Source organism: Myotis myotis, unplaced genomic scaffold (genome assembly GCF_014108235.1).
Source record: "Myotis myotis isolate mMyoMyo1 unplaced genomic scaffold, mMyoMyo1.p scaffold_m19_p_16, whole genome shotgun sequence".
Classification (NCBI taxonomy): Eukaryota; Metazoa; Chordata; class Mammalia; order Chiroptera; family Vespertilionidae; genus Myotis; species Myotis myotis.
Window position 1 is genome coordinate 11,010,026 of NW_023416320.1, and position 27,961 is coordinate 11,037,986.

General features: G+C 39.1%; 1 protein-coding gene across 17 annotated transcripts in view; it reads left to right on the forward strand.

Annotated features, from left to right (window-relative positions):
- The window catches only part of VPS13B (vacuolar protein sorting 13 homolog B), a 613,015-nt gene that overhangs the window by 232,581 nt on the left and 352,473 nt on the right, over positions 1-27,961 (forward strand). For 15 of the 17 annotated variants that reach the window (XR_004972424.1, XM_036337858.1, XM_036337864.1 and 12 more), the window contains 2 exons: positions 619-766; positions 23,094-23,221. Coding sequence is in view for 15 of the 17 variants with exons in the window: in XM_036337858.1 (XP_036193751.1) it covers positions 619-766; positions 23,094-23,221 (276 nt within the window). In the remaining 2 variants the exon portion in view is untranslated. The remainder of the gene's footprint in view (positions 1-618; positions 767-23,093; positions 23,222-27,961) is intronic. The other 2 variants (XM_036337862.1, XR_004972425.1) reach the window with 2 other exon arrangements.

Here is a 27,961-nt window from a genome sequence, read left to right on the forward strand (position 1 = left end):
CATTAATTTTCTTTTCTTTTTCTTTTTGTATTTATTGAATTTATTGGGGCGATCTAACATTAATTTTCAAAGCTAGTTTTAGTTTTGAATTGCTCTTACTATTTTATCTTTATACTTTCTACTAAAATTCACAATTATTTTCAAGATTTCACACAGGATTTTAATTTATAATTTTTTAAAATATATGTTTTATTGATTTCAGAGAGGAAGGGAGAGGGAGCGAGAGATAGAAACATAATGTTGAGAGAATTATTGATTGGCTGCCTCCTGCACGCCCCTCACTGGGGATCAAGCCTGCAACCTGGGCATGTGCCCTGACCAAGAATCGAACTGTGACCTCCTGGTTCATAGGTTGGCGCTCAACCACTGAGCCACACCAGCTGGGCGTAATTTACAATGTCATTCAGTGTGTGTGTGGGAGACGGAGGGGGGGGGGGGGGGGGAGGCAGACCTGAAGAGAAAGGGTGACGGAAATTGGTTGTTGGATTGACAAATTGACAAAGTATAAATCTCAGCCCCAAGTTGTAAAGGCCTTTCCTCAGTAATGCCTTGTTAAACTTTCACTGCTTATGAATTAGTACGTAATTGTAATTCAGTTTTTCATATGACTCTCTCCAGCAGCCTGTGATTGCTGTTCCTCTTGTTATGCCAATTAGCAGAAGGAAAGAGGATGAGGCATCTGTTGGAAGTGCGCCCTTGGCAAAGCAGCAGTCATATCAGGCCTCTGAGTACGCCAGCAGCCCTATAAAAACAAAAACAGTAACAGGTATGTGTCCAGAATTCTAAAGGTTCTGTGATCTTACCCAACCTCTGAATTATCAAATTATCTGGGCCACAGTTTCATGAATGTTGACCAGAGACATGAGACTCCTGGACTGGAGACAAAGGACTTTGTTATTTACAGCATTAGCAGTAACCAGAGTGTTAGCATTTTCTTGTGTCCCTCTCCTAGCCCATTTTCCATAGGTGTAATACCTATATACATTACAGGAGAAAAGCCCTCAATTGAGTGAACCTAATGGGTAGAAAAGCATGCTTGCTGTTTTTTTCTGGAAGGAGGCACTATATGTACCTTGCAAGACTGTAAGTAAACTTGTCCAGTGTTTAGAAAGAGGATAATATTTCTGTCTTCTGAGGCTACATGCTGTTCAGATATCCTTGGAAACCCCATTGGGGTCAAAGGCACTCACTCTCTCTACTTTTGAGACATGCAAAAAACATAAGAGATCCTGTAGAATTGTCTCCCAATAGTATGTTCCTTCTTTTTTTTTTTTTTTTTAAAAAATATATTTTATTGATTTTTTACAGAGAGGAAAGGAGAGAGATAGAGAGTTAGAAACATCGATGAGAGAGAAACATCAATCAGCTGCCTCCTGCACATCTCCCACTGGGGATATGCCCGCAACCGAGGTACATGCCCTTGACCGGAATCGAACCTGGGACCTTTCAGTCCGCAAGCCGACGCTCTATCCACTGAGCCAAACCGGTTTCGGCAGTATGTTCCTTCTTAATGTTAATTCTTGCAAATGACAGTACATCTCAATTTTCTTTCCTTCCCCTTCACTTACTTTTTGAGCTACCAGTGGTTCTCAACCTTCCTAATGCCGCGACCCTTTAGTACAGTTCCTCATGTTGTGGTGACCCCCAACCATAAAATTATTTTCGGTGCTACTTCATAACTGTAATTTTGCTACTGTTATGAATCATCAGGTAAATATCTGATATGCTATATGTGTTTTCCAATGGTCGCGCCCCACAGGTGGAGAACTGCTGAATGTCCATGCAAATATAAAACATAAACTTTTTTCCATAAAACATTTTATGTTATTTCCTTTATTGTGAAGAAAAAAACTCACAGTATTTTAGGATTTAATTTTAATTGGCATTTTTATCTTTAACTTCTAATGTTTGCAATGATGGGCCATTCTCTCTTCAGGTGATTTTTTCTTAGATATTCAGCTTTATTCCATACTAGAGGCCCAGTGCATGAAAATTTGTGCACTCAGGGAGACGGGGAGTGTCTTTCAGTCTGGCCTGCGCTCTGTAACAGTCCAGGATCCCTCAAGGGATGTCCACCTGCCCGCTTAGGCCCACTCCCCAGGGTTGGGCCTAAGCTGGCAGTCAGACATCCCTCTGGAAGCCCAGGAGCCCTCGGGGGATGTCCACCTGTCAGCTTAGGCCCGCTCCCCAGGGGATCAGGCCTAAAGCTGGCAGTTAGACAGGCCTAAGTAACAGTCAGACATCCTTAGTGCTAACAGGGAATGGGAGAGGCTCCTGCCACTGCCGCTGCGCTCCCAGCTGTCAGCACGGCTTGTGGCTGAGCAGAGCTCCCCCTGTGGGAGCACACTGACCACCAGGGGGCAACTCCTGCATTAAGCATCTGCCCTTTGGTGGTCAGTGCGCGTTATAGCGACTGGTTGTTCCCAGTCATTCTGCCATTAGGGTCAATTTGCATATTACCCTTTTATTATATAGGACAGGGGTGGGCAAACTTTTTGACTTGAGGGCCACAATGGGTTCTTAAACTGGACCAGAGGGCCGGAACAAAAGCATGGATGGAGTGTTTGTGTGAACTAATATAAATTCAAAGTAAACATCATTACATAAAAGGGTACGGTCTTTTTTTTTTAGTTTTATTCATTTCAAACGGGCCGGATCCGGCCCGCGGGCCGTAGTTTGCCCACGGCTGATATAGGATAACTCATATTGCCAATTATATTGAAAAAGTTTTATATTTTCAATAAATCAAAACCCACTGTTAAATGTCTGTAAAGGGCAAGACTCTGTTGTAAGTGATATTGAGGGTAGACATATTACTAAGAAATAATGTCTGCTTTTGAGAAATTTAAAATATGATTGTGTACATAAGGAAGTTCAAATGATCATTTGTGGTTAAGAGGAGAAGTTAGTATTTTCATATTTGACAGCAACAATAAATATGCTAATATACATTTTTGTGGAGTTTTATACATAACTATTATTATTCTGTGCTCTATTACTTTCCTAAAATGCGATGTTTGTTTATTTTGTAGAATTTTTAGTTTTTCATCTCTCAGTATCCACAAGCATTTACTCTGTTGAGATTTACTTTATCAATTGATAAGAATGCTGATGCTTATTTTTTGTATCATAGGAAGATTATTTGTAACTTGCATTAAGTTTTTAATATAGATTTAGATATTTTTTCCTTTGGTTACCATCTCTTTAACTGGTATTTACAGAAAGGCCTATAAATATCCTCTCTAAATAAAATAAATGTACACTAAGTGTCAATTGATAAAAATAAATTTAATCTTATATACATATTAACCACATATTCTGGCCTCCTGCATTACTATTTAGTCCTGTTCTGTTTAAATTTTTAATTTTTTATAATTGATTTTAGAGAGAAGAAGAGTAGGGAGGGGAAGAGAGAGAGAGGGGGGGAAGAGAGAGAGAGAGAGAGAAATATCTGTGATGTGAAAGAGAAACATTAATTGGTTCTTTCTTTACATGCCCCAACTGGGGATTGAATCCACAGCATGGGTATGTGCCCTGACTGGGAATCAAGCCTGCAACCTTTTGGTGTACTGGACCATGCTCCCCTGCTCCAACTAGCTGAGCCTCTGGCCAGGGCTATTCCTCTTCTTTAAATCATATTTAATAATTGATATCAAGTAATTGTTAAGAATGGGGTAAAGGTGACAGGAAATTCTTATTTAAGTAAAATTATATGACATAGAACTGTATAGAAATATCATAGATTTTAGAAAAAGGTGCATTTGCTATGCATGGAGAAGTTTTATTTCTAAATTTACATCTATATCAGTTACATATTAATTCACAAATGATATCAGTTAATATCCAAGATACATTTTGCTTTCTTATATTTATTAATTTTTATAGGAAATTAATTTTATATTGAGGAAAGTGATAAACCAAAAACATAACTTTCTATCATTATTATTACCTTATAGAATATGAAGATGTATATAAACAACATGTTCTTTATTTCAAATTACAATAACTGTGGTTCTTTGTTTTGAGTTATGGTATTTGCTTTTTCTGTCTTTATTGTTCCCCTATTTCTAGAACACTTAGGTTAGATATCTGATGGGCAGTCTCTTTATAGGTAAGGATATTAGTACTTCACCAAATATTAATTCTTACCCAAGCTAGCTTAACAATTAACAGTTACCAAACTAATCCCCTGTGCTTGCCTTGTTTTGGCACTGTGAGCATGTTCAGGAGGTGAGAAGTCCTGGGGAAAAGAACATTTATTCTTTACGACTTACATGCCTTCCCCTTTGGATGCTCCCATTTGTACTTTCCTGGGAACCTTGGTGGTAGTCTCTCCCTTTTCTTAAGAATGCTCTTTGCCAACCATATGCTCTCAGTAGACTTTAGTTTCAAAACGTTTTGTTTCCCTTTTAATTAGAGTATACAGTTCCAGTTTGGTTTTAAATAAAAAATATTTTGTAAGTCCTTTGAATGTTTACCTACTTCTATATGTAGTTATCATTGTTTTTATTATTGTTTACATTACATCCTGAACTGTAATGAATTTGGTAAGGTATTCAGAGCCTTTTGTTGCTTTTGTTTTACTTTTTCCATCTTCACCTTTTTAAGTGTACAGTTCAGTAGTGTTAAGTGTATTCACATTGTTCTGAAATACACATTTTAATTTTTAAACGGAACTTTCAATGGAGAAATGTTAGTATTAATTTTTTCCTGAATTCTTATTAAATTTTTATTTTTATAATCTCAACCTAAAGTCCAATATTGGTTTTAAGTTCATCCCCAACAACTTATGTAGTGTTTTTGGCACATGATGATGGAGGCTAGCTGATAAACACCAGGCTTGATTTTGGTTTTTAATTTTTCAAGATGAAGCAGACATCTTCTTCCAGTCTCAATTAACCAGGGTAAAGTAGCTCGCTGCCCTGGAACATGTGACTGATGACTGGAATGTGTTGACAGCAGAACAGCACTGTTTTACTGATACAGGCACGCAGGGCAGGCCAAGCCAGGATCAAGTCATGTTTCACATGAAGATAATATATTATTATAGAACTCCAAATTGTCTTCCAGAGAATCTGTATACCCTTCAAAACAAGGAAACCCTAAAAGATAGGACATCTGTTTACCCTCTGTTTTGGAAACCTTATGAACATTAATTTGGGGCTCTTGACAAAAATGTCTGTAATGGAAATGAAAACTGTAAAAAGCAAGATACTCCATAAATGATAACTTTAAAAAAATCCTATTCATTATCATCAAGTCTAAAGTTCTGCAAGTACACAGTTAAAATAATAGAAGGCCTTTTAATTTGACTCATTAAATCTACCAAAATAATAAAGATGTGATCATTAATGATGTAAAGTTTAGGAGATAATGCCATAAGTGAAAAGTATGGAACTTTAACTTCTGACCATGATGGAGTAACAGGGATTCGGATTATATTCTTGCTGTAAATAACATATGGTCAAAGTATATGGGAGAAATAAAAGTTTGTGCACATTGGACAACAGGCAGTATAGGATGTGCTCCCTCACAGAAGGGAAATGAATGAATGAGGTGAGGGCTAGGCTTGCCCTGGCTTTCTGGCTGTAGGCACATTCCAGACAATTGAGCAGGGTGGGATATAGCAGATTAAGCTCAGCTGTGTTGCTGAATTGAAGTTATGGGAAGCACAGGGATAGAAGTATAAGGAGGCAGAGATGACTGGAAATTAGGGGACAAAATTCCAGAGAGAGAAAGCTATTCAGTGAAGAAGTCCCAGAAAGCCGCAATAGAGTTCTTGAGTATTCACTAATGAGTGAGATGTATAGGATGAGACGCCGCAAGATTGGACATAGGATGACTAAGGAGCTGTGAACTGAATGGTTCTCAGAGCTCACACAGGGCTGGAAGGCATTCACATTCCTACTATCCATAGCATACAATTCTTAGAAATCATTCAGAACATTGTAGAGAACCCAGAGCAGCATGTCTCAGTAGTGGAGCTAACCTATCCACAGAGTAAAGGCTACTCTAGACCCACCTTTAACAAGCATTACAAAAGGAACTAAAACAATGAGTAGGTTAACTTCTGGCAGAATGAATCTCAGTGCTATTAAGAGGAATACAACAAGATACAGACAGGCAACAATGTAAAAATCACAGTGTCAGCCATTCAATTTGATATACAGAAGATGTATTATAGAATTGTACACCTGAAACCTGTATTTTATTAACCAGTGTCACTCCAATGAATTCAATAAAAAAGAAGAAGAAAGAACTAAGAGAAAAAATAACAACAACAACTATGAGCTGCAAAGAAACAGGAAATTTTGACCAGGAGAAAAAATAACCAACAGAAATAAATTGAGAAATGACATAGATGATGGAATTAGCAAATATATTAAAACTTATACATTAAAACTGATTTTAAAACAGTATTCAAGTATTTAAGAAAGTATTAATACATTTTAGAGAGAAATGGAACATATAAAAAAGAACCAAGCCTATCTCTAGAGATGCAAAATCTGAAATGAGAGCCTCCCTGGGTAGAATTAGCAGTAGAGTAGACATTACAGAAGAAGTAGTCAATAAACTTGAAGACATGACCATAGAAGAAAGGAAGAAAAATATCCTGAGTTTTAGTGAACTGTGGGACAATAATTAATTAGGATATTAAAGGAAGGCCTCATTGAAAGTCCACATTACCAGATACTGAAGCAGTGAGGGAATGAGCCATGGAGTATTTGAGGAATGATCAAATGGGAATGAATATATACACACATTTTTATGTGAATAAGTTATCCCTTTCACTTTATAATTAAGGAGATTGAGTTATAGAGAGGGCAAGATTCCTGTCCCCAGATGGAACCTGCAACCAAGGTATGTGCCCCTGACCAGGAATCGAACCCCCAACCCTTCTACACACGGACTGATGCTCTTACCACTGGGCAACACTGTCCAGGGTCCAGGGCTAGTCAGACTTTTTAAATGAAAGTTCGAGATTATAGTAGTCATTCTGTAATTATAGTTTGCCTTCTTTTGTTCCTCACTGGCGGATTATAACCAGCTCTAAAAATCAGGTCTATGCAAATGTAGTCATCCACTATTTTCCTTCTAATACCTAATATATAAGCAGCCTACTTTAGTGTGTCTTTTTTTTCTTTTTTTCAAGGAATTGTTCTAAAATTTCAGCCCAGTTCTGTAGGATTAATATAGTGAAGAGTTTTGTATTAGTGCTACCGACATGGATATACTGGGAAACTCCTAACCTCTGTGATGAGCAGGGGAGGCTCTGCCTTTCTTCAATTAGGTGCTGCTTTGATAAGACTCAAAGTTAAAACACTAATATTGGCATATATTTTTTATTTCTTGATATGTTCTTAATTATATCTCAGAGTTATTGATCCTTCCAATAAAAAATTATGATGTTTCAGATGTTTAGTTTTTTTGTCAGGCATATGGAAATACTATGTAATTTAGATCTCAAAGAGAAATATGAAAAATCCTGAAATTTCCAAAAGCACTTTTTTATATTACAGATAGCATAAGGTTCCAGGCTATTTTTTTTAAAAAAAGAATCTTTTATTTGATAATGAACTTGAGTTATCAGGTAGAATTTTTCTAATTGCATTTTTTTCTGACTTCATTTCAAAGCATAGTATTTTTAAACTAAGCAAGAGTTTACGAATGTAGCTATAATATTTAAGATTGAGTTAAGTTTGGCTGAAAATGTTAGAAAACACTCAGTAACAGTAGTTTGAACAAGGTTGAATTTTATTTGTCTCTCATGTGAAAGCTTGGGTAGGTACCTCAAGGTGTGTTAGAACTGTTCGAGTTCAGGTACTTTCCTATTCCATTATGGGTGGCCTCAAGTGCCACCCATAATGGTTCACAATGGATGCTTCAGTGATTTATCATATCTGCATTTCAGTGAGCAGTAATGAGTGAGGAGGGGACCTCCCTATCTCTTTAAAAACTATACAGAAGTTGCACACTCCACTTTTGCTTATATACTCTTGGCCAAAGCCTAGTCACATGACTATATTTAGCTGCATGGAGGTGTCAGGAATGTAGTTTGTATTCTTTAAGGCCATGTGCCTGGATGAATCGTGTGGGTTCTAGCTAAGAAAGAAAGGGAGAGTGAATATTAGAAGTGATTTATCAGTTTCTGCTACAATAACTTAAATGTCACAAGCTGAGTTTGGGAAGAGAATTTGAAAATAAATATTTTCGTGTTAGTGGGGATATCAGAAGACAGAGCTGGTAAAAGTGTTTTCATGTCTGAGTTGTAGCTTGGATCTTTCACAATGAGAGGTAGAGGTTTGGGAGTCATCAACATGAATCATAGTCAAAGCCACAGAACCTATGTGACTTCTCAGGGAGACCATACCCAGCAAGGTGAGAAGAAAGCTCAATGTACTAGTAAAGTCTGAGCAACTTTCTCATGGAAGGGCCAGAAGAAGGAGCCAATGGAGGAGATTGAGAAACATCATTGTGAGAAGTAGACAACAAAGGGGTGTGTGTGTGTGTGTGTGTGTGTGTGTGTGTGTGTGTGTGAGAGAGAGAGAGAGAGAGAGAGAGAGAGAGAGAGAGAGAGAGAGAGAGAGAGAGAATAGAAAGCAGTGTGAAGTGTCAAGCCTTGGCCGGGTGGCTCAGTTGGTTGGAGCATTGTCCTTTACACCGAAAAGGTTGTGGGGTTTGATTCCCAATCAAGGCACATACCTAGGTTGGGAGTTTGATCCCAATCAAGGTGTGTACAGGAGGCAACCAAATGACGTGTCCTTCTGTCTCTAAAAATCACTAAATTATATCCTTGGGTGAGGATTTAAAAAAGGTGTCAAGATGATGATGGTAAATAACTTCATGATATACTGTAAGAGTCATAAGAACTGGGAAGCTAAAAAATTCACTTGACCAAGGTCATTTGGCCCAAGAAGCTGTAGTTGTTAGGGAATGAATGGGAATTGGGTACATAGAGACAGCTTATGTATATCACTCTTTCAGGAAATCTGTCTATACAGACACTTGGGTATGCCTATAGCTGTAGAAAGGTAAAGAGGAGAGAAGGAAAAATTGGAGATTCAGTGAAGTTGGTGGTAATTTATACAATTAGATCACAGATAAAGCAGAATATAAACTGATGTAGGTTTTAACAGTCAAGAGAATTGCCTTTTTCTCTGAGTCAGAGGTAAGAAGATAAGAATATATACCATTATCATTCAATTTAGTTATTCTTCTCTCAAACAAATATCTATGCAGGATACCTATTGTTTTCCTTGCACTGTTTCAGAGAATGTAAGAGGCAAGCAAATGTATGTTTTGAAGGTAAGCCCCTTGTTTTTCACATGTAAGAAATATGCTCCTTCTAAGAAAATAAGACATGACATTACACTATTCCTTCCTTTAAAACAAAACAAAACAGCATAGCCAGCATGGCTCAGCGGTTGAGCACGGACCTATGAACCAGGAGGTCAGGGTTCGATTTTGGGTCAGGGCATATTTCTGGGTTGCGGGCTCAATCCCCAGTGTGGGACATGCAGGAGGCGGCCAATCAATGATTCTCTCTCATTGTTGATGTTTCTCTCTCTCCCTTCCTCTCTGAAATCAATGAATATATTTTAAAAACAAACAAGAACAAGAAAAAAAAACACAGTTTGATATGTTCCTTGAAGTTTGAAAGTCCTTTAAATCTTTAAGAAATCATTCTATCCACAGGAAGTAGTATACTACTAGGATGGTTTCAAGTAGGGAGATTTTCAATTTTTGCTAGTAATAATTGCTTATGAACGCACGATGTATTTTGGATTTCTAATTTTTAAAAATTGTGGATTAGAAATAAAATGGGTCACACCAAAATAGTTATTCATCTAAAAGTGCTTAAGCCATTCTTCATTTGGTTAAGCTTGAATGTTGAGCAAGCATATTCTTAAATACAATGTGGAATTAGTATTAATGTACAAGAGATATATTTTTGTGTAAATTTCTTACTTTAATCAGATAGTTGACCATAAAATTCCATTTCTGTGTAATTAGGTATTTAATTTTATTGTAAAATATTAAATCATGAGAGTAGACACTAATGCATAATATACAATTGATTTTATTCTGTCAGGGATAAAATGTGATTTAAATGATATTTCTTTCTTTGAATAGAAGAAGGTTTAAAATGAAGTTTAGTACATCCTATCTAATAAAAGAGAAATGGTAATTGGCGTATTACCGCAACCCTTCCCATTGGCTAATCAGCGAGATATGCAAATTAACTGCCAGCCAAGATGGTGGCCGGTGCCAAGCAGCTTGAAACTAATATAAGGCTTGCTTGCTTCAGTGACGGAGGACTGCAACGTTCCCCGCCTGCCTTGCCGGCCTCTGAGCTTGCAGTTTAAGAAACATTGTAATGAATATAGAAGCTAAACAAAACCCCAGAAACCTGCTTTCAGCGAGCCGGGATCTCAGAGCTGGAGTTATACATTGTTTCGATTATAGAACCGAAACAAACCAGGTACCTGCTTTCAGGAGCGGAGGCCTAAGAGCTGGAGCCTCAGAGCTAAAGCTGGCCCAGAATAAAAAAAGAAAAAGAAAAAAAGGAGCATTTGGGAGCTTCCGTCACACGCCAGCCTGAAAACAGCCCTCAGCCCCTCACCCAGACTGGCCAGGCACCCATAGGGGACCCCCACCCTGAAGGGTGTGTGACAAGCTGCAAATAGCCATCATCCCTTCACCCAGGCTGGCCAGGCACCCCAGTGGGGACCCCCACCCTGAAGGGTGTGTGACCAGCTGCAAACAGTCATCATCCCCTCACCTAGGATGGCCAGGCACCCCAGTGGGGACCCCCACTCTGATCCAGGACACCCTTCAGGGCAAACCAGCCAGCCCCAACCATGTACCAGGCCTCTATCCTATATAATAAAAGGGTAATATGCCTCCCAGCACCGGGATCAGCGGAGCCAAGAGGCCTCCCAGCACCAGGATCAGCATGACAGGGGGGAGCTCCCCAACCCCCTGATCGCCCTGTGGCTCTGTGTGTGACAGGGTGCGGTGCCCCAACCCCCTGATGGGCCCTGCTCTGTGTGTGACAGGGTGCGGTGCCCCAACCCCCCACCCCCACGGGCCCTGCTCTGTGTGTGACAGGGTAGAGCCATAACCTCCCCATCGGTCCTGCCCTGAGTGTGAGATCGCGGCGCCCCAACCCCCTGATCGGCCCGGCTCTGTGGGTGATAGAGGGCGGCGCCCCAGCCCCCTGATCCACCCTGCTCTTTGTGTGACAGGGGGCAGTGCCCCAACTTCCCTATCGGCCCTACTCTGTGAGTGACAGGTGGGAGCTCCCCAACCCCCTGATGGGCTCTGCTCTGTGCATGACAGTGGGGAGCTCCCCAACCCCCTGATGGGCCCTGCTCTGTGCGTGACAGGGGGAGCTCCCCAACCCCCTGATCGACCCTGCTCTGTGCGTGACAAGGTACGGAGCCCCAACCCCCCTGATGGGCCCTGCTCTGTGAGTGACAGGGGGCAGCGCCCCAACCCCCTGATTGGCCCTGCTCTGTGCGTGACAGAGAGTGGCGCCGCAACCTCCCCATCGACCCTGCCTTGAGTGTGAAAGGGGGCGGTGCCCCAACCTCCCAATCGGCCCTACCCTGAGCATGACTGAGGGTGGCATCGCAACCTCCCAATCTGCCCTGCTCTGTGCATGACAGGGGGCAGCGCCCCAACTCCCCAATCGGCCCTGCTCTGAGCCCGACCAGGGGCTGCACCTAGGGATTGGGCCTGCCCTCTGCCACGTGGGAGCAGGCCTAAGCCAGCAGGGCGTTATCTCCCGAGGGGTCCCAGACTGCGAGAGGGCACAGGCTTGGCTGAGGGACCCCCTCTTTCCCCCCGAGTGCACAAGTTTTTGTGCACTGGGCCTCTAGTATAAAATAAAACAACTTGAAAATATCATTCAGAAAGTAATGAGTACTTAATGAAAATATAGCTTTATTAAATTGTTTTTTCCCTTTTATACTTTGTAAGAAAATTTATTGTTATTTCTAATCCTAAAATTTATAGAAAAATATGTTTTTTCTACATTATTCTGAGCAATGAACATCTACACCAGGAGTCCTCAAACTTCTTAAATAGGGGGCCAGTTCACTGTCCCTCAGACAGTTAGAGGGCCGGACTAAAGTTTAAAAAAAAACTAGTCAGCTGCTAAGCAACAGGCAGCGGTGGCGAAAACACCTGGCGGGCCAGATAAATGTTTTCGGTGGGCCGCATGTGGCCCATGGGCCGTAGTTTGAGGACCCCTGATCTACACTAATAAAAGAGAAATATGCAAATTGACCATACCTTTGTGATGCCCACAAACCAATCAGGAGTGTATATGCAAATTAACCCAACAAAGATGGCGGGCTAATTTCCATGGCGACCACGCAGGCATTCTGCACTACCCCAGCTGCTCTGGGCCTCTGGGCAGTGCGGGAAGGTGGAAAGGCGGCTCCAGGCCAGAACAAAGGCAGAAAGGTGGCTCCGGGCCAGAGCGAAGGCGGTGCCAACAGCCAGGGGAAGGAAGGCCCATTCTTGCACGAATCTTCGTGCATCAGGCCTCTAGTAATTTATAATCAGACAATTCTAAACTTAGTTTCCTAAAGGATTTCAACAGATGCCAGATAATTATGCGATATAACAGCATTATTCTAGATGATTGTAGCCACAGGTGAAAGTTTCTTAATACCTAGAGTTTTGTTTGTGTTTCATGAAATATTCCTTGGTCATTTGAATGATAATTTTTATACATGTATCTGATAATTGTGCTACTCACTTGGCACTATCACATACTTAAATTTCTTTAATTCCTAGTGTGTTCACCTGAGGAATCCTTGAGTCAATCCTCAGCTATTATTTGGAAATTTTAGGGTCGCCTACAGAAAGTCCCTCATATAGGGTCCAGGTTGGAGGGTCCCGCGAAGTGAAGTAAAACTGAAGAAAGTATTTCCTAATGTAGATCAAGAAATGTCCTGAATGCCAGAGAAAAGTTGAGAGAAGTAAAAAATCAATAGCATCTCCAAATACGGAGATTTAGGCAGGGACTCATCTGGATAATGATCACTGAATAAGTTAATGAAAGGAGTGAGAGGCAGGTAAGCTAAATGGGCAGTGAGGTTGAATAGTTCCTGAGGAAGTGAGTCTGGGAGATGGGGAGGAAGGCGATAATACGCTTAAAGCATTTGGAGACATTTGAAGCCTATGCAGGCTGTGTAATGAAAGGACTGGGCCGTTACAACCACTAACATATTGCCTGGTTTCCCGCTGAGCCCCTAATTAATAGATGATTCCTTTACTATGGAAGACATGTGTTTTTTTTTCTTCTTAATTTTTATTTATTGGGGTGATGTTGATTAATAAAGTGATATATGTTTCTGTTGTACAATTCTATTGAACAGCATTTGTATACTACAATGTGTGTTCACCACCCAAAGTCAAGTCTTCTTCCATCTCCATTTATCCCCCTTTTACCTTCTAAATTAGAAAGAACTCTGATTGCAAGAGATAGAAACTATTTTGAAATGATTTTAAGTAAAAAAAAAAAAAGTCAGTGATATATATGGATTCCTATAACCAAAATAGTAAAAAAGGCAAAGATAGATCTTTTCTTTGGAATGACCTGTAACTAGAATCCACATCATCAGGACTTTGTCTTCTCGTGTTGGCTTAATTTTCTTTTACTGAACATACTAGTAGGTTTCTTGACACCCCTGTGTATACAGCTATGGCACCTCTGGACTCACATATGTAACTCCCTAAGACCAAAAAGGAAGAGATTGGATCCAGTACCTTTTGAAAACATACCTGAGGAAGATTTTGTTTGGTCTATCTTAGATTATGTGCACACATCTTGGACAATCACTGGGGCCAGGGAAGTTAGGTACTGTGGCAGCCTATGATGGGTCATGCATCCACCTCCGTGTTCAGGGGGATGAGGTGTCTTACTAGAAAATGTAGGTATAGCAGAAACATGGCTCCTGGGGAGAGCCGGTCATCTATTCCGGTTTATGTCTACTAAACTTTCTCTTTACTGTTAGTCTCAGCAGGTTTAAAATACAACATTTTGATTATATAATACTTAGACTAAATCACATTCACAAATTTCTGTTTTGGTGGAAATAAGGTAAATGGATTATGAAGGTATATTGTATACATGAACCAGTAGACAGAGGGAAAAGAACCTAGAATAGAAAGACTTGGTATTTATAAGATAGATTGCAGACTTTATAACATTTTGTTTGTTTGTTTATTAACCTAGAGTTTGTTCAATTAGGGGAAAGGAATTAGGAAGTGTTTTTGCTGTGTACAGTTTTGAACAATACAGTTTTGCTTTACACAATTTATTAATTTTGTAACTTTGTTTTATTGCAAATATTTTTCCAGCGATTCCTTAATTCGAGTTAACATATGACTTAAACTGAGTTAATTTTAAAGTTGTTTGAGAGCACACTGTGATGATAATGAATACATTGAAATTTTTTTAATATAGAGTTCTTCTACTACTTATAGCTTTTACATGAACTGGCAAGAATTCAGCAAAAATTCAACCAAATTGTTTTGTATGCAATCTCCCTTCGCCTCCCCTTTGTAGCAGTCAGAACAAGATTATAGTTTCCAGATGAAATTCTGAATGTCACATAGTGATGACATATATTTTCCTGGTTGGCTCAGCATGAGATGCAATTTTGCATGCCATGTCACGCTGACTTGCAGAATCCAAAAGCCATTATTTCCCGAGGGGCTTTCAGGAGTGATAGTATCAAATGGAGTTTGTATTTTGATGAAATGTCTCAGGCATTATTGCAGTTTCTAAGGCAAGTTGTTTAAAGCTTTATATGTTATCTAAACTCCAGAAATTTAAAAATAGTATTACTATATAAAGGTCATTTTTCTCTTCAAGCTATTTGAATTTATATTGCCTAATAAAGTTGCCAAAAATAATGATTAGTATAAAATATAGATCAAGAATTAGGAAGATATGTTAGAAAATCCAGTAGACTGGGGACCAAAAAACCTAGGTTTTGAGTGTCAAGCTAACCCCAGAAAGCCACATTTTCTTTATTTATAAATTGTTAAATATACCCAATAATATCTCATAGATTTAAGTCTTCTTATAAGACTTTAGTAGAGGACTTAACTAAAGTAAGATATATGAAAGTTCTTTAAAATAATAAAACACCATTCAAGCCCTAGCTGGTTTCACTCAGAGATTAGAACGTCGGCCTGCAGACTGAAGGGTCCAGGTTCGATTCTGTTCAAGGGCATATGCCCGGGTTGCGGGCTTGATTCCTGGTTGGGGGTGTGCAGGAGGCAGCCGATCAATGATTTTCTCTCATCATTGATGTTTCTATCTCTCTCCCTCCCTCTCCCTTCCTTTCTGAAATAAATAAAAATATCTTTAAAAAATAAAAGGTAATAAAGAAGCTGGGGGAAAAAAACACACACCTCACCACAATTCAAATAGAAAGTAAAGATCATGTTTTTAATATGTTTCTATTTTAAAAGGAAAAGCATAGGCTTCAAGCAAGGTGAACATTACTTCATCTATTGGCTTCTGACGTGGAAGTAAATTTTACTTTTTCTTTTCTCTGTTTGATCTTAATGGTCTTAAAGTTGCCTTAAAACTTAGTATTTCCATTCATGCTTACCTAACATTTATTTCACTCTGATGATCTTTGTATTTTACATTTGCCTTAACTCACTTGTTTTGTTATACCAGTCTCTCTCTCTCTCTCTCTCTCTCTCTCTCTCTCTCTCTCTCTCTCTCTCTCTCTCTCTCTCTTTTCTCTCTCTCTCTCTCTCTTTTTAAAGTTGTCTCATGTCCTATTGCCTAGACATCTCAGGTATGTTCCAGGCTGCTCAAGTCTAACATGTATGAAATGTGTACAACTACGTATCTCTCCCCACAATACCACTGACCACGTTACTTAAGGCTGAAACCGAGGATTTATCCCAAGTGTCTCTTTTACTGTCCATTCTGCCTGTAAGTGGTATCTTGAATCTTTTTATTTTAGTCTGTTTGTATGCAGCATCCCTACTCTGAGCCACATAATTTCTTGTATGGAGTAATGTAAGGCTATTCTAACTAGTCTCGCTGGTGTCAATTCCAAATTGTCTCATCATGTGATCTCAGTTACCCTAATTCACTTTCCAGATGACAGCAAATCATGTTATTGAAAATCTAACTTGGATCATTTTATTCCCTGCTTTATACACTTTAGTGACTTCTTATGACAGTTAAGGTAAAGTCCAAGCTCCCTCACATGGTCTGCATAGTTTGACCTGCTCCAGTCTTTGCAGGGTTCTTTCAGCCCATCTTTGGTCATTGTTTCTTACACTCACCCTCTGTATTTCTTCAAACACTCTGCTTTTTCTTGCCTGGGATCTTTTACATATGCTCTTTCTATTGTTTCCCTTGCTCTTTTCATAGCTATGCATTTTTCATATTCCAAGTCTTAGTTTAGATGTTAACCTTTCAGTAAAGAAACCATCCCTATTCAGCCTTTTTAACATAGGTCTGTGCCACTTCCTCAAGATTTCCTACCTTAACACTCCTATTTTCTTCCTCACAACACTTATGATAGTTCCCATTCTTTTTTTTTTTTTAATGTCTTTTCATCTGGAATGTATATCAAGGACCATATTTGACTGACTTACTTCTGTACTCCTGGAAATCTAACAACTATTTCTGGCATTGATCAAATATATAGTAATTATTGTGTGAATGAATGAAACCTTTTTCTTTCATTATTCTTATTTAAGAGCTTAACAATCTTATTCCTTAACCTTTTTTGCCCCCTGTGTGATAATTTATTTAAGTTGATGTCCTATAACTTTTCATATCTGTTACCAGATTTCCTAGGGATATGCATCAAATATTTAGGAGAAGTTAGCAGTTTTTGGTACATTTTAAATTGGTGTACATAATCTTTTAGGGTATTTTTGCTACATCAGATATTTGGGTGGATAATTATAAAACACAATGGTACCTGGCTTATAGCAGGTGTTACGGAGGTTTTGGTTAAATTAAATATGGATCAAGATTTGAAGTTTTATAAAGTATAAATATCCTACCTGTAAAATACATAAAACTACAGAAAAAAATTGTCCCTTTAGAAAAAACCAACTTCTCTTCCTGTTATCTTTTAGAAAATATTATGGATTGAAAATTACCCAGAATATGTGCTTTTATACCTCTAATAGTCAGATAATGCTATTTAATCAGAGTTTTTAACAAGTTATGTTTGTCATAGCTTTTGGGGCAGCACTTTGAGGTTATAGACCAGGGGTGGGCAAATGTTTTAACTCGAGGGCCACAATGGGCTCTTAAACTGGACCGGAGGGCTGGAACAAAAGCATGGATGGAGTGTTTGTGTGAACTAATATAAATTCAAAGTAAACATCATTACATAAAAGGGTACGGTCTTTTTTTTTTTTTTTTTTTTTTTTAGTTTTATTCATTCCAAACGGGCTGAATCCGGCCCGTGGGCCATAGTTTGCCCACGGCTGTTATAGACAGATTTCAGATCCTTTAATTATTTTTTATTATATATTAGAGGAGAGAGCATTTATGATAAACATGTGGCTCTTTTGGTTCTGTAATTACTTATAATACTGCTTCACAAAATTGTAATGGTGTCCAAATTGCTTGGCAATATTAGCATTTCTTAGATGGATTTATTTTTAATTTATAATAATTGTATTTATATAACACTGATATTCTGTATCAGTAGATTTTGAAAATTTGATCATGACCAGCTTTTGTATAAACCTTTGGTATTCATTGTTTTAAATAATTTTGAACATTTTTTGTAGTATTTATTTTTCAGAGCAGTTTTAGATTTACAACATGCCCCCTGCCTCCACACATGCATAGCCTCTCCAGTTACCAATGTCCCCCACCAAAGTAGTACATTGTTATAATTGATGGACTGATATTGACACATTCTAATCACCTATGTCCGTAGCTTACATTAGGGTTCACTAGTGCTGGACATTCTAGGGGTCTGGACAGATTTATAATGACAGATGCCCGCCATTGTAGTTTCATTCAGAGTAGTTTCACTGACCTAAATCCTCGGTACTTCCTAACTCCTATGCCATGCATTTTTTTATTGTCCCCATAGTTATACCCTTTTCCACAGTGTCACGTACTTGGAATTATGTGGTGTGTAGCCTTTTCAGACTGGCTGCTTTCATTTAGTGATACGCATTTAAATATCCTCCATGTGTTTTCACGGCTTGATAGCTCACTTCTTTCATATGTGGTGAATAATGTTCTGTTTTCTGGAGACAGAGAGTTTATCAATTCACTTGCCGCAGAACATCCTAGCAGCTTCCAAATTTTGTCAATTATTAGTAAAGGTGCTATAAACATCCATGTGTCAGTTTTGGTGTAATTGGTCTACCTTTAAGTTAGTTATTTTAATTGGTAGAGTTCTACAATAAGTTTAGGTAACCATTTTCTTTTCATAACGACTAGTGTACAAAAGAAAAGCAATGAAGTCAAAGTGAGTCGTAAGTAAATATGTGTTTTATTTTTAAAAATTATAACATTTAATTCATTGTTATAAAACATTTAATTTGGAAATATCAGGAGTAAAGAATTAAGTACCCTTATAAATTCTGTTTTACCCTTCTTGGAGTTAACCACTGTAAAAACTTTACTTTTTACTCTTATGTAACTTTTCCTGTTTATGTGGTAGACAGTACATGCTCAAACTCAAACTCACACTGTTTTCAAAATATATTTGGTTTATGCTACACATATATATTTTTTCACTTCACAAGATAACATAATATGTTTTCTGTCATACCTTTAGTTATTCCTCATTTAAAATAATTGAATGATAATCTTTATTGCAGGTTTCCCAAAGTTAATTTAAGCATTTTGTTTTCATGAGATAAGTTGCTTAGCATTTTCTCTTCCCCTTCTTACTCCTTTCCTTTTTTCTTTTCCTTTTTCAGATAATGCTGCTGGTATTGAACATCCTTTATAAATTGTTTGTATGCATGCATTCATATATGTTTTAATATCTTGTAGCATAGATTCTTAAAAATGGGATTATTTTGTAAGAAATGCATTTTTAAATTCTGATACGTACAGATTGGCCCTTTGTTGTGATTCTTTATATTTCCTGTATATGAAACCTTCTTAGAAGAGGCTTCAATAATGACAAATTTTGTAAACATGCAAATTCACTCATTACCATGTTTGCCAACATGACAGTTGAAAAGAATGTCTGATTATTGTCCTAATTTTTATTTCTTTGTTAGCAAGGTTGAGCATCTCTTAATAAGTTTACTGGCCAAATTATACTTTTCTTTGAATTATCTGTCCGTATATTTTATTTTTTATAGTTATTTATCCATTTGCCACCTTGATATCCTCATTTCTGTATCTAATGGAAATCTCAACTTGACAGGATTTAAGTTTATTTTTTTTCTCAGTTTTCCTCCTACCGTTTCATTCTTCCTATTGCTTACACCTAAAACCTTGGAGTCATCTTGGCTTGTTTTTTTCTTTTATTATGCATCTTGTCCATCAGTAAATCCTCTGGTAATAAATATCATGGTATTTATTATGATACTAGAGGCCCAGTGCATGAAATTCATGCACGGGTAAGGTCCCTAGGGCTGGCCGGTAATCAGGGCCGATCTGTGGGGCGATCAGCAGGATGATCAGGGGTCCTCCACTGGCACCCACCTTGGCTAGGCTGGCACCGCCCACTTGCTGGCCTCACCCTCCGGCCCCGCCCCCTACCGCTGCTGCTGGTGCCTCCCTCTACAGACCAGCTGGCAGGACAATCGGGGGGCCCCCACTGGCACCTGCCTTGGCTGGCCTGGAGCCTGGGAGCTGGGGGCAGCTCCTGCATTGAACATCTGCCTCCTGGTGGTCAGTGTGTGTAATAGTTGACTGGTCGTTCCACCAATCATTCCACTGTTTGGTCAGTTTACATATTAGGCTTTTATTACATAAGACTAGAGGCCCGGTGCACAAAAATTTGTGCACTCGGGGCGGGGGGGGGGAGGGTCCCTCAGCCCGGCCTGTGCCCTCTCGCAGTCTGGGACCCCTTGGGAGATAACGACCTGCTGGCTTAGGCCTGCTCCTGGGTGGCAGAGGGCAGGCCTAATCCCTAGGTGCAGCCCCTGGTCGGGCTCAGAGCAGGGCCGATTGGGGGGTTGGGGCACCGCCCCCGTCACACTCAAGGCAGGGTCGATGGGGAGGTTGCGGCGCCACCCCCTGTCACGCACAGAGCAGGGCCAATCAGGGGGTTGGGGCACTGCCCCTGTCACGCACAGAGCAGGGCCCATTAGGGGGGTTGGGGCTCCGTACCCTGTCACACACACAGCACGGTAAATCAGGGGGTTGGGGAGCTCCGCCCTGTCACGCACAGAGCAGGGTTGATCAGGGGGTTGGGGAGCTCCCCCCTGTCACACACAGAGCAGGGCACATCAGGGGATTGGGGCACTGCCCCCTGTCACGCACAGAGCAGGGCCCATCAGGGGGTTGAGGAGCTCCCCCCTGTCACTCACAGAGTAGGGCCGATAGGGGAATTGGGGCACTGCCCCCTGTCACACACAGAGCAAGGGCTGATCAGGGGGTTGGGGCGCCACCACTGTCACACTCAGGGCAGGGCCGATGGGGAGGTTATGGCTCTACCCCATCACACACAGAGCAGGGCCAGTGCGGGGAGGGGGGGTTGGGGCGCCACCCTCTATCACCCACAGAGCAGGGCCGATCAGGGGGTTGGGGCACCGCCACTCTCACACTCAGGGCAGGGCTGATGGGGAGGTTATGGCTCTACCCCGTCACACAAAGAGCAGGGCCCATGGGGTGTGGGAGTTGGGGCGTCGCACCCTGTCACACACAGAGCAGGGCCGATCAGGGGGTTGGGGCGACGTACCCTGTCACACACAGAGCCGCAGGGCGATCAGGGGGTTTGGGCGCTGCCCCCTGTCACGCTGATCCCGGTGCCGGAAGGCCTCGTGGCTCCGCTGATCCCAGTGCTGGGAGGCATATTACCCTTTTACTATAAAGAATAGGGGCCTGGTGCATGGGTGGGAGCTGGCTGGTTTGCCCTGAAGGGTGTCCTGGATCAAGGTGGGGGTCCCCACTGGGGTGTCTGGCCAGCTTGGGTGAGGGGATGATGGCTGTTTGCAGCTGGTCACACACCCTTCAGGGTGGGGGTCCCCACTGGGGTGCCTGGCCAGTGTGGGTGAGGGGCTGATGGCTGAAGCTCCCAACTGCTCCTTTATTTCCTTTTTTTAAAATTCTGGGCCAGCTTTAGCTCTGGCTCCAGCTCTGAGGCCTCAGCTGCTGAAAGCTGGTATCTGGTTTGTTTAGGTTCTATAATCGAAACTCTGTATCAACTCCAGCTCTGAGATCCCGGCCGGCTGAAGCTGGTTTCTGGGGTTTTGTTTAGCTTCTATATTTGTTACAATGTTTCAAACTGCAAGCTCAGAGGCCGGCAAGGCAGGCGGGGAACATTGCAGTCCTCCGTCACTGAAGCAAGCAAGCCTCATGTTCAGGTTAAGCTGCCTGGCTGCCTGCCGCCATCTTGGCTGGCAGTTAATTTGCATATCGCCCTGATTAGCCAATGGGAAGGGTAGCGGTCGTACGCTAATTACCATGTTTCTCTTTTATTAGATAGGATTAGCTATATTGCTGAATTAGACACAGAATTTCACCACTTCTTACTAGTTCTTTTGCTGCTATCACCTCTCACAAGTTGTTTTCCTGTTTTAATGTTTGATCCATATAGTCTGTTTTCTATATAGCAGCCAGAGAAATTCTTTCAAAATATGGCTGTATTTAGAATCCACTATCATATCCCAGCTCCCTTAGTGTAAAACCCAACCTTCTTCCCAGGGCCTTTGTAACGGGTCTGTATGATTGCTCCCTATTGATAGCTCCAGCCTTGTCTCCTACGCCTCTCTTCGACTCTGCTTTAGCCACCCTTGCATCTTCTTTCCTGTTTCTTGATCATCCTAAGCTCACACCTAACTTAGCAGTTCTGCATTGTTGTTCTATCTGCCTAGAATACTCTGCTCATGTATGTCTCCCAAAGTCTTCTTTTAAACAAACATTTTAAAAATTTCTAATATGCATGATGTGGTAGATATAGACTGTGGAATTATAAGTATGAGAAAAAAAAGGTCTGTGCTCCTTGCTTTAAGGTATTATAAATTTAAGTATAAATGCAAATAGATACCAGGTTGGGAGAAGAGGGATGTCTATATAGCAACTGTCATTCTCCTAGTGGTGATATGGTATCCCTTACCTTGGAGAACATTCTAGCATCATCAAACTTAATTTAGTAAAAGTCTTGTAAAGCATGATCTGATTGGTTTATTTTATGCTACTTAAAATTAAACATATAAAGTATGTTTGCATTTATATGAAATTATTAAGTATATGTGAACCTTCTAGGTATGTTAGAAATTATTAAGTAATTTCTGAAATTTTACATTATAAAAACTGTTGAAAATCTCTAATATATCTTACATGAACAAAGTTTTTAATAACACAGAGAATGGAATATCACATTTCATTTTCTTAATATATAAATATGCCTTTTATGCAATCACACACTTCTTTTGGTTACCATCAAAGTCAATTTTTAGAATTGAGAGGTTCTATAGGTAAGCTTTTGTTATCAAGAATATTCACATATGGGAAGACCCATTTCCCATCAATTTTGTGTGAATCCGGTACCATGTAGTTGAATTTTTTTTCAAGTAAAGTTTTTATCGAGAGATGGAAAGACTTTTTGGTTACAACTTAATTTTTGCAAAGTGAGTACATCCAAGTATTCAATAAATAAAACCCATGTTGCTCCACAAACCCACCTTCCAGTCTTTAATCCCCAACAAGATTAACCAACACCCTCCTGACTTTTAACAGTTTCATTTTGCTTACTTTTGAATAGTTGCAAGTATAAGTAATTCTATAAGATAAAACGACCTATGCTATATTATAATCCCATGTAGTTTTAATTTTAAGCAAGGAAAGAAATAAACTTGAAAATATTTTCTGTATATTTTTTAATTACCAGGTACATTTCTGTTAAATAACTAGCTGTTCTTATCCTTAGAATCCAGACCATTGTCAGTTCCTGTGAAGGCCATGCTGAGTATAACTGAAGGCTGTAGAAGTCCTGAAGAAAGAATGAAAGAATTTATTGGAGCAGTATGGAATGCTGTAAAGAGGCTCACATTGCAGGTAAAATAAAATTTAGAAATATTGTGCTAACTATCATGGCCTTTTTAATTTTCAGCACCTTTTTATGGGTAAATATTTTTTCATTGGTAACACTTATGGAAATCATTTTATTTCCTTAATTTAAGATGAAGACTATTGGTGCACTTTGCATGTTATTAACAGAATGGTGTGAAACACATATTACATGAACTTTCTGATAAAGTTCTAAAAATATACAAATTTTGAGATGTTTCTTGAATTAAAAAAATTCATTTTAATTCTTTCTTTTAAGCTATAAAAATAGAAAAATTTTAAGATGTACCTTGAATTAAAAAATTCACACTACATTTTTATTTCTCTTAAGCATTATTTGAAAGAATTTAAATGCCTAATGTACAGATCACATTCTTATCTCGTACTGAGATAAAAACTTAGTTGGAATTAAATTAAAATAAAAGGGTTATGTAAATATTTTTCCTACCTAGTCACAAATTAAATATGAAGATGGTAAATATAACTATTTACTTACTTGATTAGATATGTCATGTTTTATGTGATGAAAATGCACAATTAAATGCTTATTGATTCTCACAGGAATTAGGTAAAAGTAACTCAACAGTTACACATGTTTAAAGGTTTGTATCGAATTTTTTCTCTTTGAATAAAATATGAAAGATTGATATCAAAGTCATCTTTATATGATTTTATGTATGCCAGACAGTAATACCTAAGTAGTGGGGCTTTCCACTTATGTTTAAGATAGAAAATTGCGAAATAAGTTGCTCTCACATAAAGAACAAGTGCACGGTTGATGATCTACAAATTATACCAGGATGCTTCACCCACAGAAATGGCAAGATAATGCATATGTGCTGTTTTTACCTACTACACTTGCATTTTGTTATGCAGCATAGAAAAATAATACAGACGTTATGTTTAATTATAATATATTCTGATTACTATAATGAAAACTTAACCTATTCAAACACTTTTTAGAAACATATCTAACAACTATTACAGTTGCCTAGTATCAGTTAGGGAATGTGATTACTTGAAATACTATCTAATACAAGAACCAATAACCTGGATATTGGCAATTCTTTACAGCCTCTCTTTTCTGAGCATGTTGCTTGTAAGAAAATTAAGAGTAGAGTGGAGGAAAAAAGTATGTTTTCTCATTCTTTTGTGGTTGTTTTAACTCTTTACCTTGCAGGAAATATGACTTTCTCACAGACATCAGCTATGTCTCACCAATCTTAGCCAGCATGAGGTCTTTCACAATTTATATAGTACTAGTAGCTCCTTGTGTTGGTTCCTCAGTTCTCCTTTTCTTTCCATGCACTGGTGGCATCAGAAGGATGGATGAGTCAGCAGGAAAGCAGGAAACATTTAGAGCCTTTATGCTGTATGTGATTGTAGAAGCAGAAGATACACAGTACTCTTAAGATGTTGCTGAACATTTATATTCATTGTTAATCTCTTTATAATAAAACACTATCTCCTTATATATAATCTCTTTCATTATTTATCACTTAGTACTTGTATAAACACTTATCTATGCCCTGTTCATGTTAGAGCTTAATTAGACCATTTGTGGTTTCGTTCCTGATTACTATTTATATTAATTCACTTAAATACATGTAGTTTTTATTATGATAAAATCTTTAATCTCAAAGGGACTCATTATTGATGGAAATGAGAATAGCATATGGGCAATTTTATTTCGGTTATATTCCCTCCGTTTGGTCAAACTCAATCTGTATTCTCAGCTTACGCTAGTCTGTGTTCACAAGAAAATCACTTGAGAAGTCCTCTTTCTTGTGTTTCTAGATAATGCCTTTATATGCTCTTCTAATTTCACTGATTTAATATATTCTGTTTCTGTTTAAATCACCAATAAAGTAAGTGTTTCTTACTGATGACTACTACATATCATCTTGTAACATACTACTTTAGTGGTCTTTTAGAAAGAGTAATCTGTGGTGTATTTAGCAGTCATTAAAGGTAAATACCATAATGACTAGTAAGTAGTTGAGAAGATGAGTAACTATGAAAAGCCCATATCTCTACTATAATAATTATGAAAATAATAGTGAATTTATCTGATTATAGAAGTTCTGAATTATGGTTTGACACAATACTGTTTTATAGAAAAAGGAATAATCCAAATATGAGATGTCACTCAAGTGCTTTTCCTTGTTCATCATGCTTTTCTTTAGCACTTTAAGCCAGTTGTTTTCAGGAGTTAGTGGTATTCGGGTTTCACTGAATTCTGACTAAGAACTGTGGAAGGAAAACTATATTTTTATTTTCTGAGACTTATTCAGCGTAAAATATACCTTCATGGATAATATCTCCCTTGAATTTTAATGTCTAGCCTGCTAGATAAAATTTGCCTTCTTTTTACTTTTTTTAATCTATTGTTTTCTCTTCTAAGTAACACAACTCTTTTCTTTTTTTTTTGCTCAATTTTCCTTCTTTATTCTACTGAAAGTGTTTCGATACCAAATAAGCTTGTATAACATTCATTCATTTTACAAATATGTTCTATTATAGTGGGTCTATAGCAGGTCTCTTGGAGCTTATGTGTCTTTTTAAAATAAATTGCCTGTAGTCTCCTCAGAGATAGCCCTGGAGTTCATGATGAAGTTGGAATATAATTTTAGGAATTTCTCTAAGGTCCTACTGCTCCTTAATATATCCTCCTGGCTTTCTGAAATTCCATATATCCTTTCTTTTTTTCTTCTTTTTTTTAGTTGTTTTTCTTTTTACTCAATTTATTGGGGTAACATTGGTTAGTAAAGTTATATAGGTTTCAAATATATAATTCTATGATACATGATCTGTATATTGCATTGTGTGTTTACCATTCAAAGTCAAATCTTCTTTTGTCACCATTTATTTGAACTCCTTTACCCTATGTGTGTGTGTGTGTATATCTTTCCTGATAAATGATATATCTTTTAAAAATTCCATTAAAATATAAGTACCTAATAATCATAAGCATACTAACCTTTTAATGCCCTAGTATAAACTTGTTTACTTTTTTAAAATATATTTTTATTGATTTCAAAGAGGAAGGGAGAGGGAGAGAGAGAAACATCAATGATGATAGAATCATTGATTGGCTGCCTCCTGCACGCCCCCTACTGGGTATTGAGCCCACAACCCGGGCATGTGCCCTTGACTAGAATCGAACCTAGGACCCTTCAGTCCCCAGGCCAATGCCCTATCCACTGAGCCAAACCGACTAGGGCTAAATTTGTTTACTTTTAAAAACAGTTAGTTTGGTAGCAATAGATTATGGAATTCATTTATTATTATTTCATTTATTCTCACATTCAGCATTTAATTTTTATTATGTATCAAGCTAAATGCTGAGGTGATGAAAGAAACATACTAGTTCTCTTGGTTTAGCAGGAAAAAAGCAAAGAACCATTGTATGGGAAGCACCTTTTGGAAGCCTCTCTTAGAGGGATCCCTTAGAAACTCTTAGGGGCCTAAGGAGAAATGGGAATGTGATGAATTTAAATCCTGTCCCATTGAGTAAGTGTTTACTGATTTGTAGAAGAACTAGATGACACTATTACATTATTTTGAATATAATAAATATCAAGAATATTTAGCTGTTTGAAGTTTACTTTGGTCCTAAAATTTACTTCATGATATAAGTAGTTTTATTAAAAGTAACCTTATTCCATTTGTCCATTATACACAGCCAAAAATGACTAATTTAGTGTGACTACCCTTAATGATATCATTTTGAGTAGTTGTGTAATAAAAGATTTAAAAAAAAAGATAGTATTATGTTACGTGATTATTTGACAGCTCTAGGAAAATCTTAAAATTTATGATTCCAGATGATGTAAGAAATCTTTATGGTTCTTGTAAGCTCACCGTAGGCACATGAACCTTCCACAATGTACGATATACTGGAGAGCATCCTCCTCTGCCCAGGTGAAGTAGCAGGGACAAGATTTATCTTGCTACTTGGAACAACCAAATATGGACAAAGGATGTTACATAATGATTTCAAAACACTGGACAGTAGGCCCAGTTGCATAGTGATCCCCAGGAGGCCCAAGTGACTAATGGGTTTGGAGGATGAGAGAAAGGAAGCTAAGTGGTATTCTACATTCTGGTTTTGGCTAGTGATGCCATTAATGATAGAAAAAGCTTTTTAGGCAGTGTTTAGGTCAGATAGGGAGATTGAATTTACACTTGCATTTGAAGTGCCTGTAAAATATCCAGCTACCTCTTAGATAGTAGGATATTCCTATCTACAGATTAAAAAAGAGATTCACAGTAGAGATACAATTTTTACATACTAGGGCCCCAGTGCATGAATTCGTGCATCTTGAAAGGAACTGTGGGCCCTGAGGCTGTGGTGGGCACAGGTGCGGGTCTTGTCCCATCCTCCACAGCCCCGCCCAACCCCTCCCACCGGGGCCCTGGTCCTCTGACTGTTGGTCCCCTGTCTGCTGGCAGCCCCACCCCTGCTGTTGCTACTCCCACATGCTGACCATGCTGCCCCACTCACTACCGCTGATGGCTCAGAGCAATTGGGACTGGTGCCAGCAGTGGGTGCGAGTGGGCGGTGCTGCACCATCACCCTTCAGGAGCAGGAGGAGGTGGAAAAGCCCTCAGGGGCGATCGGGGCCCTGGGAATTTTCAGTAACCACCAGAGGCTCCCCCGATGACAGCAACCGGCGCCCCACCTTGGTCTGGTGCCCCCACTCACCTGCTCCACCATCCTGCTGC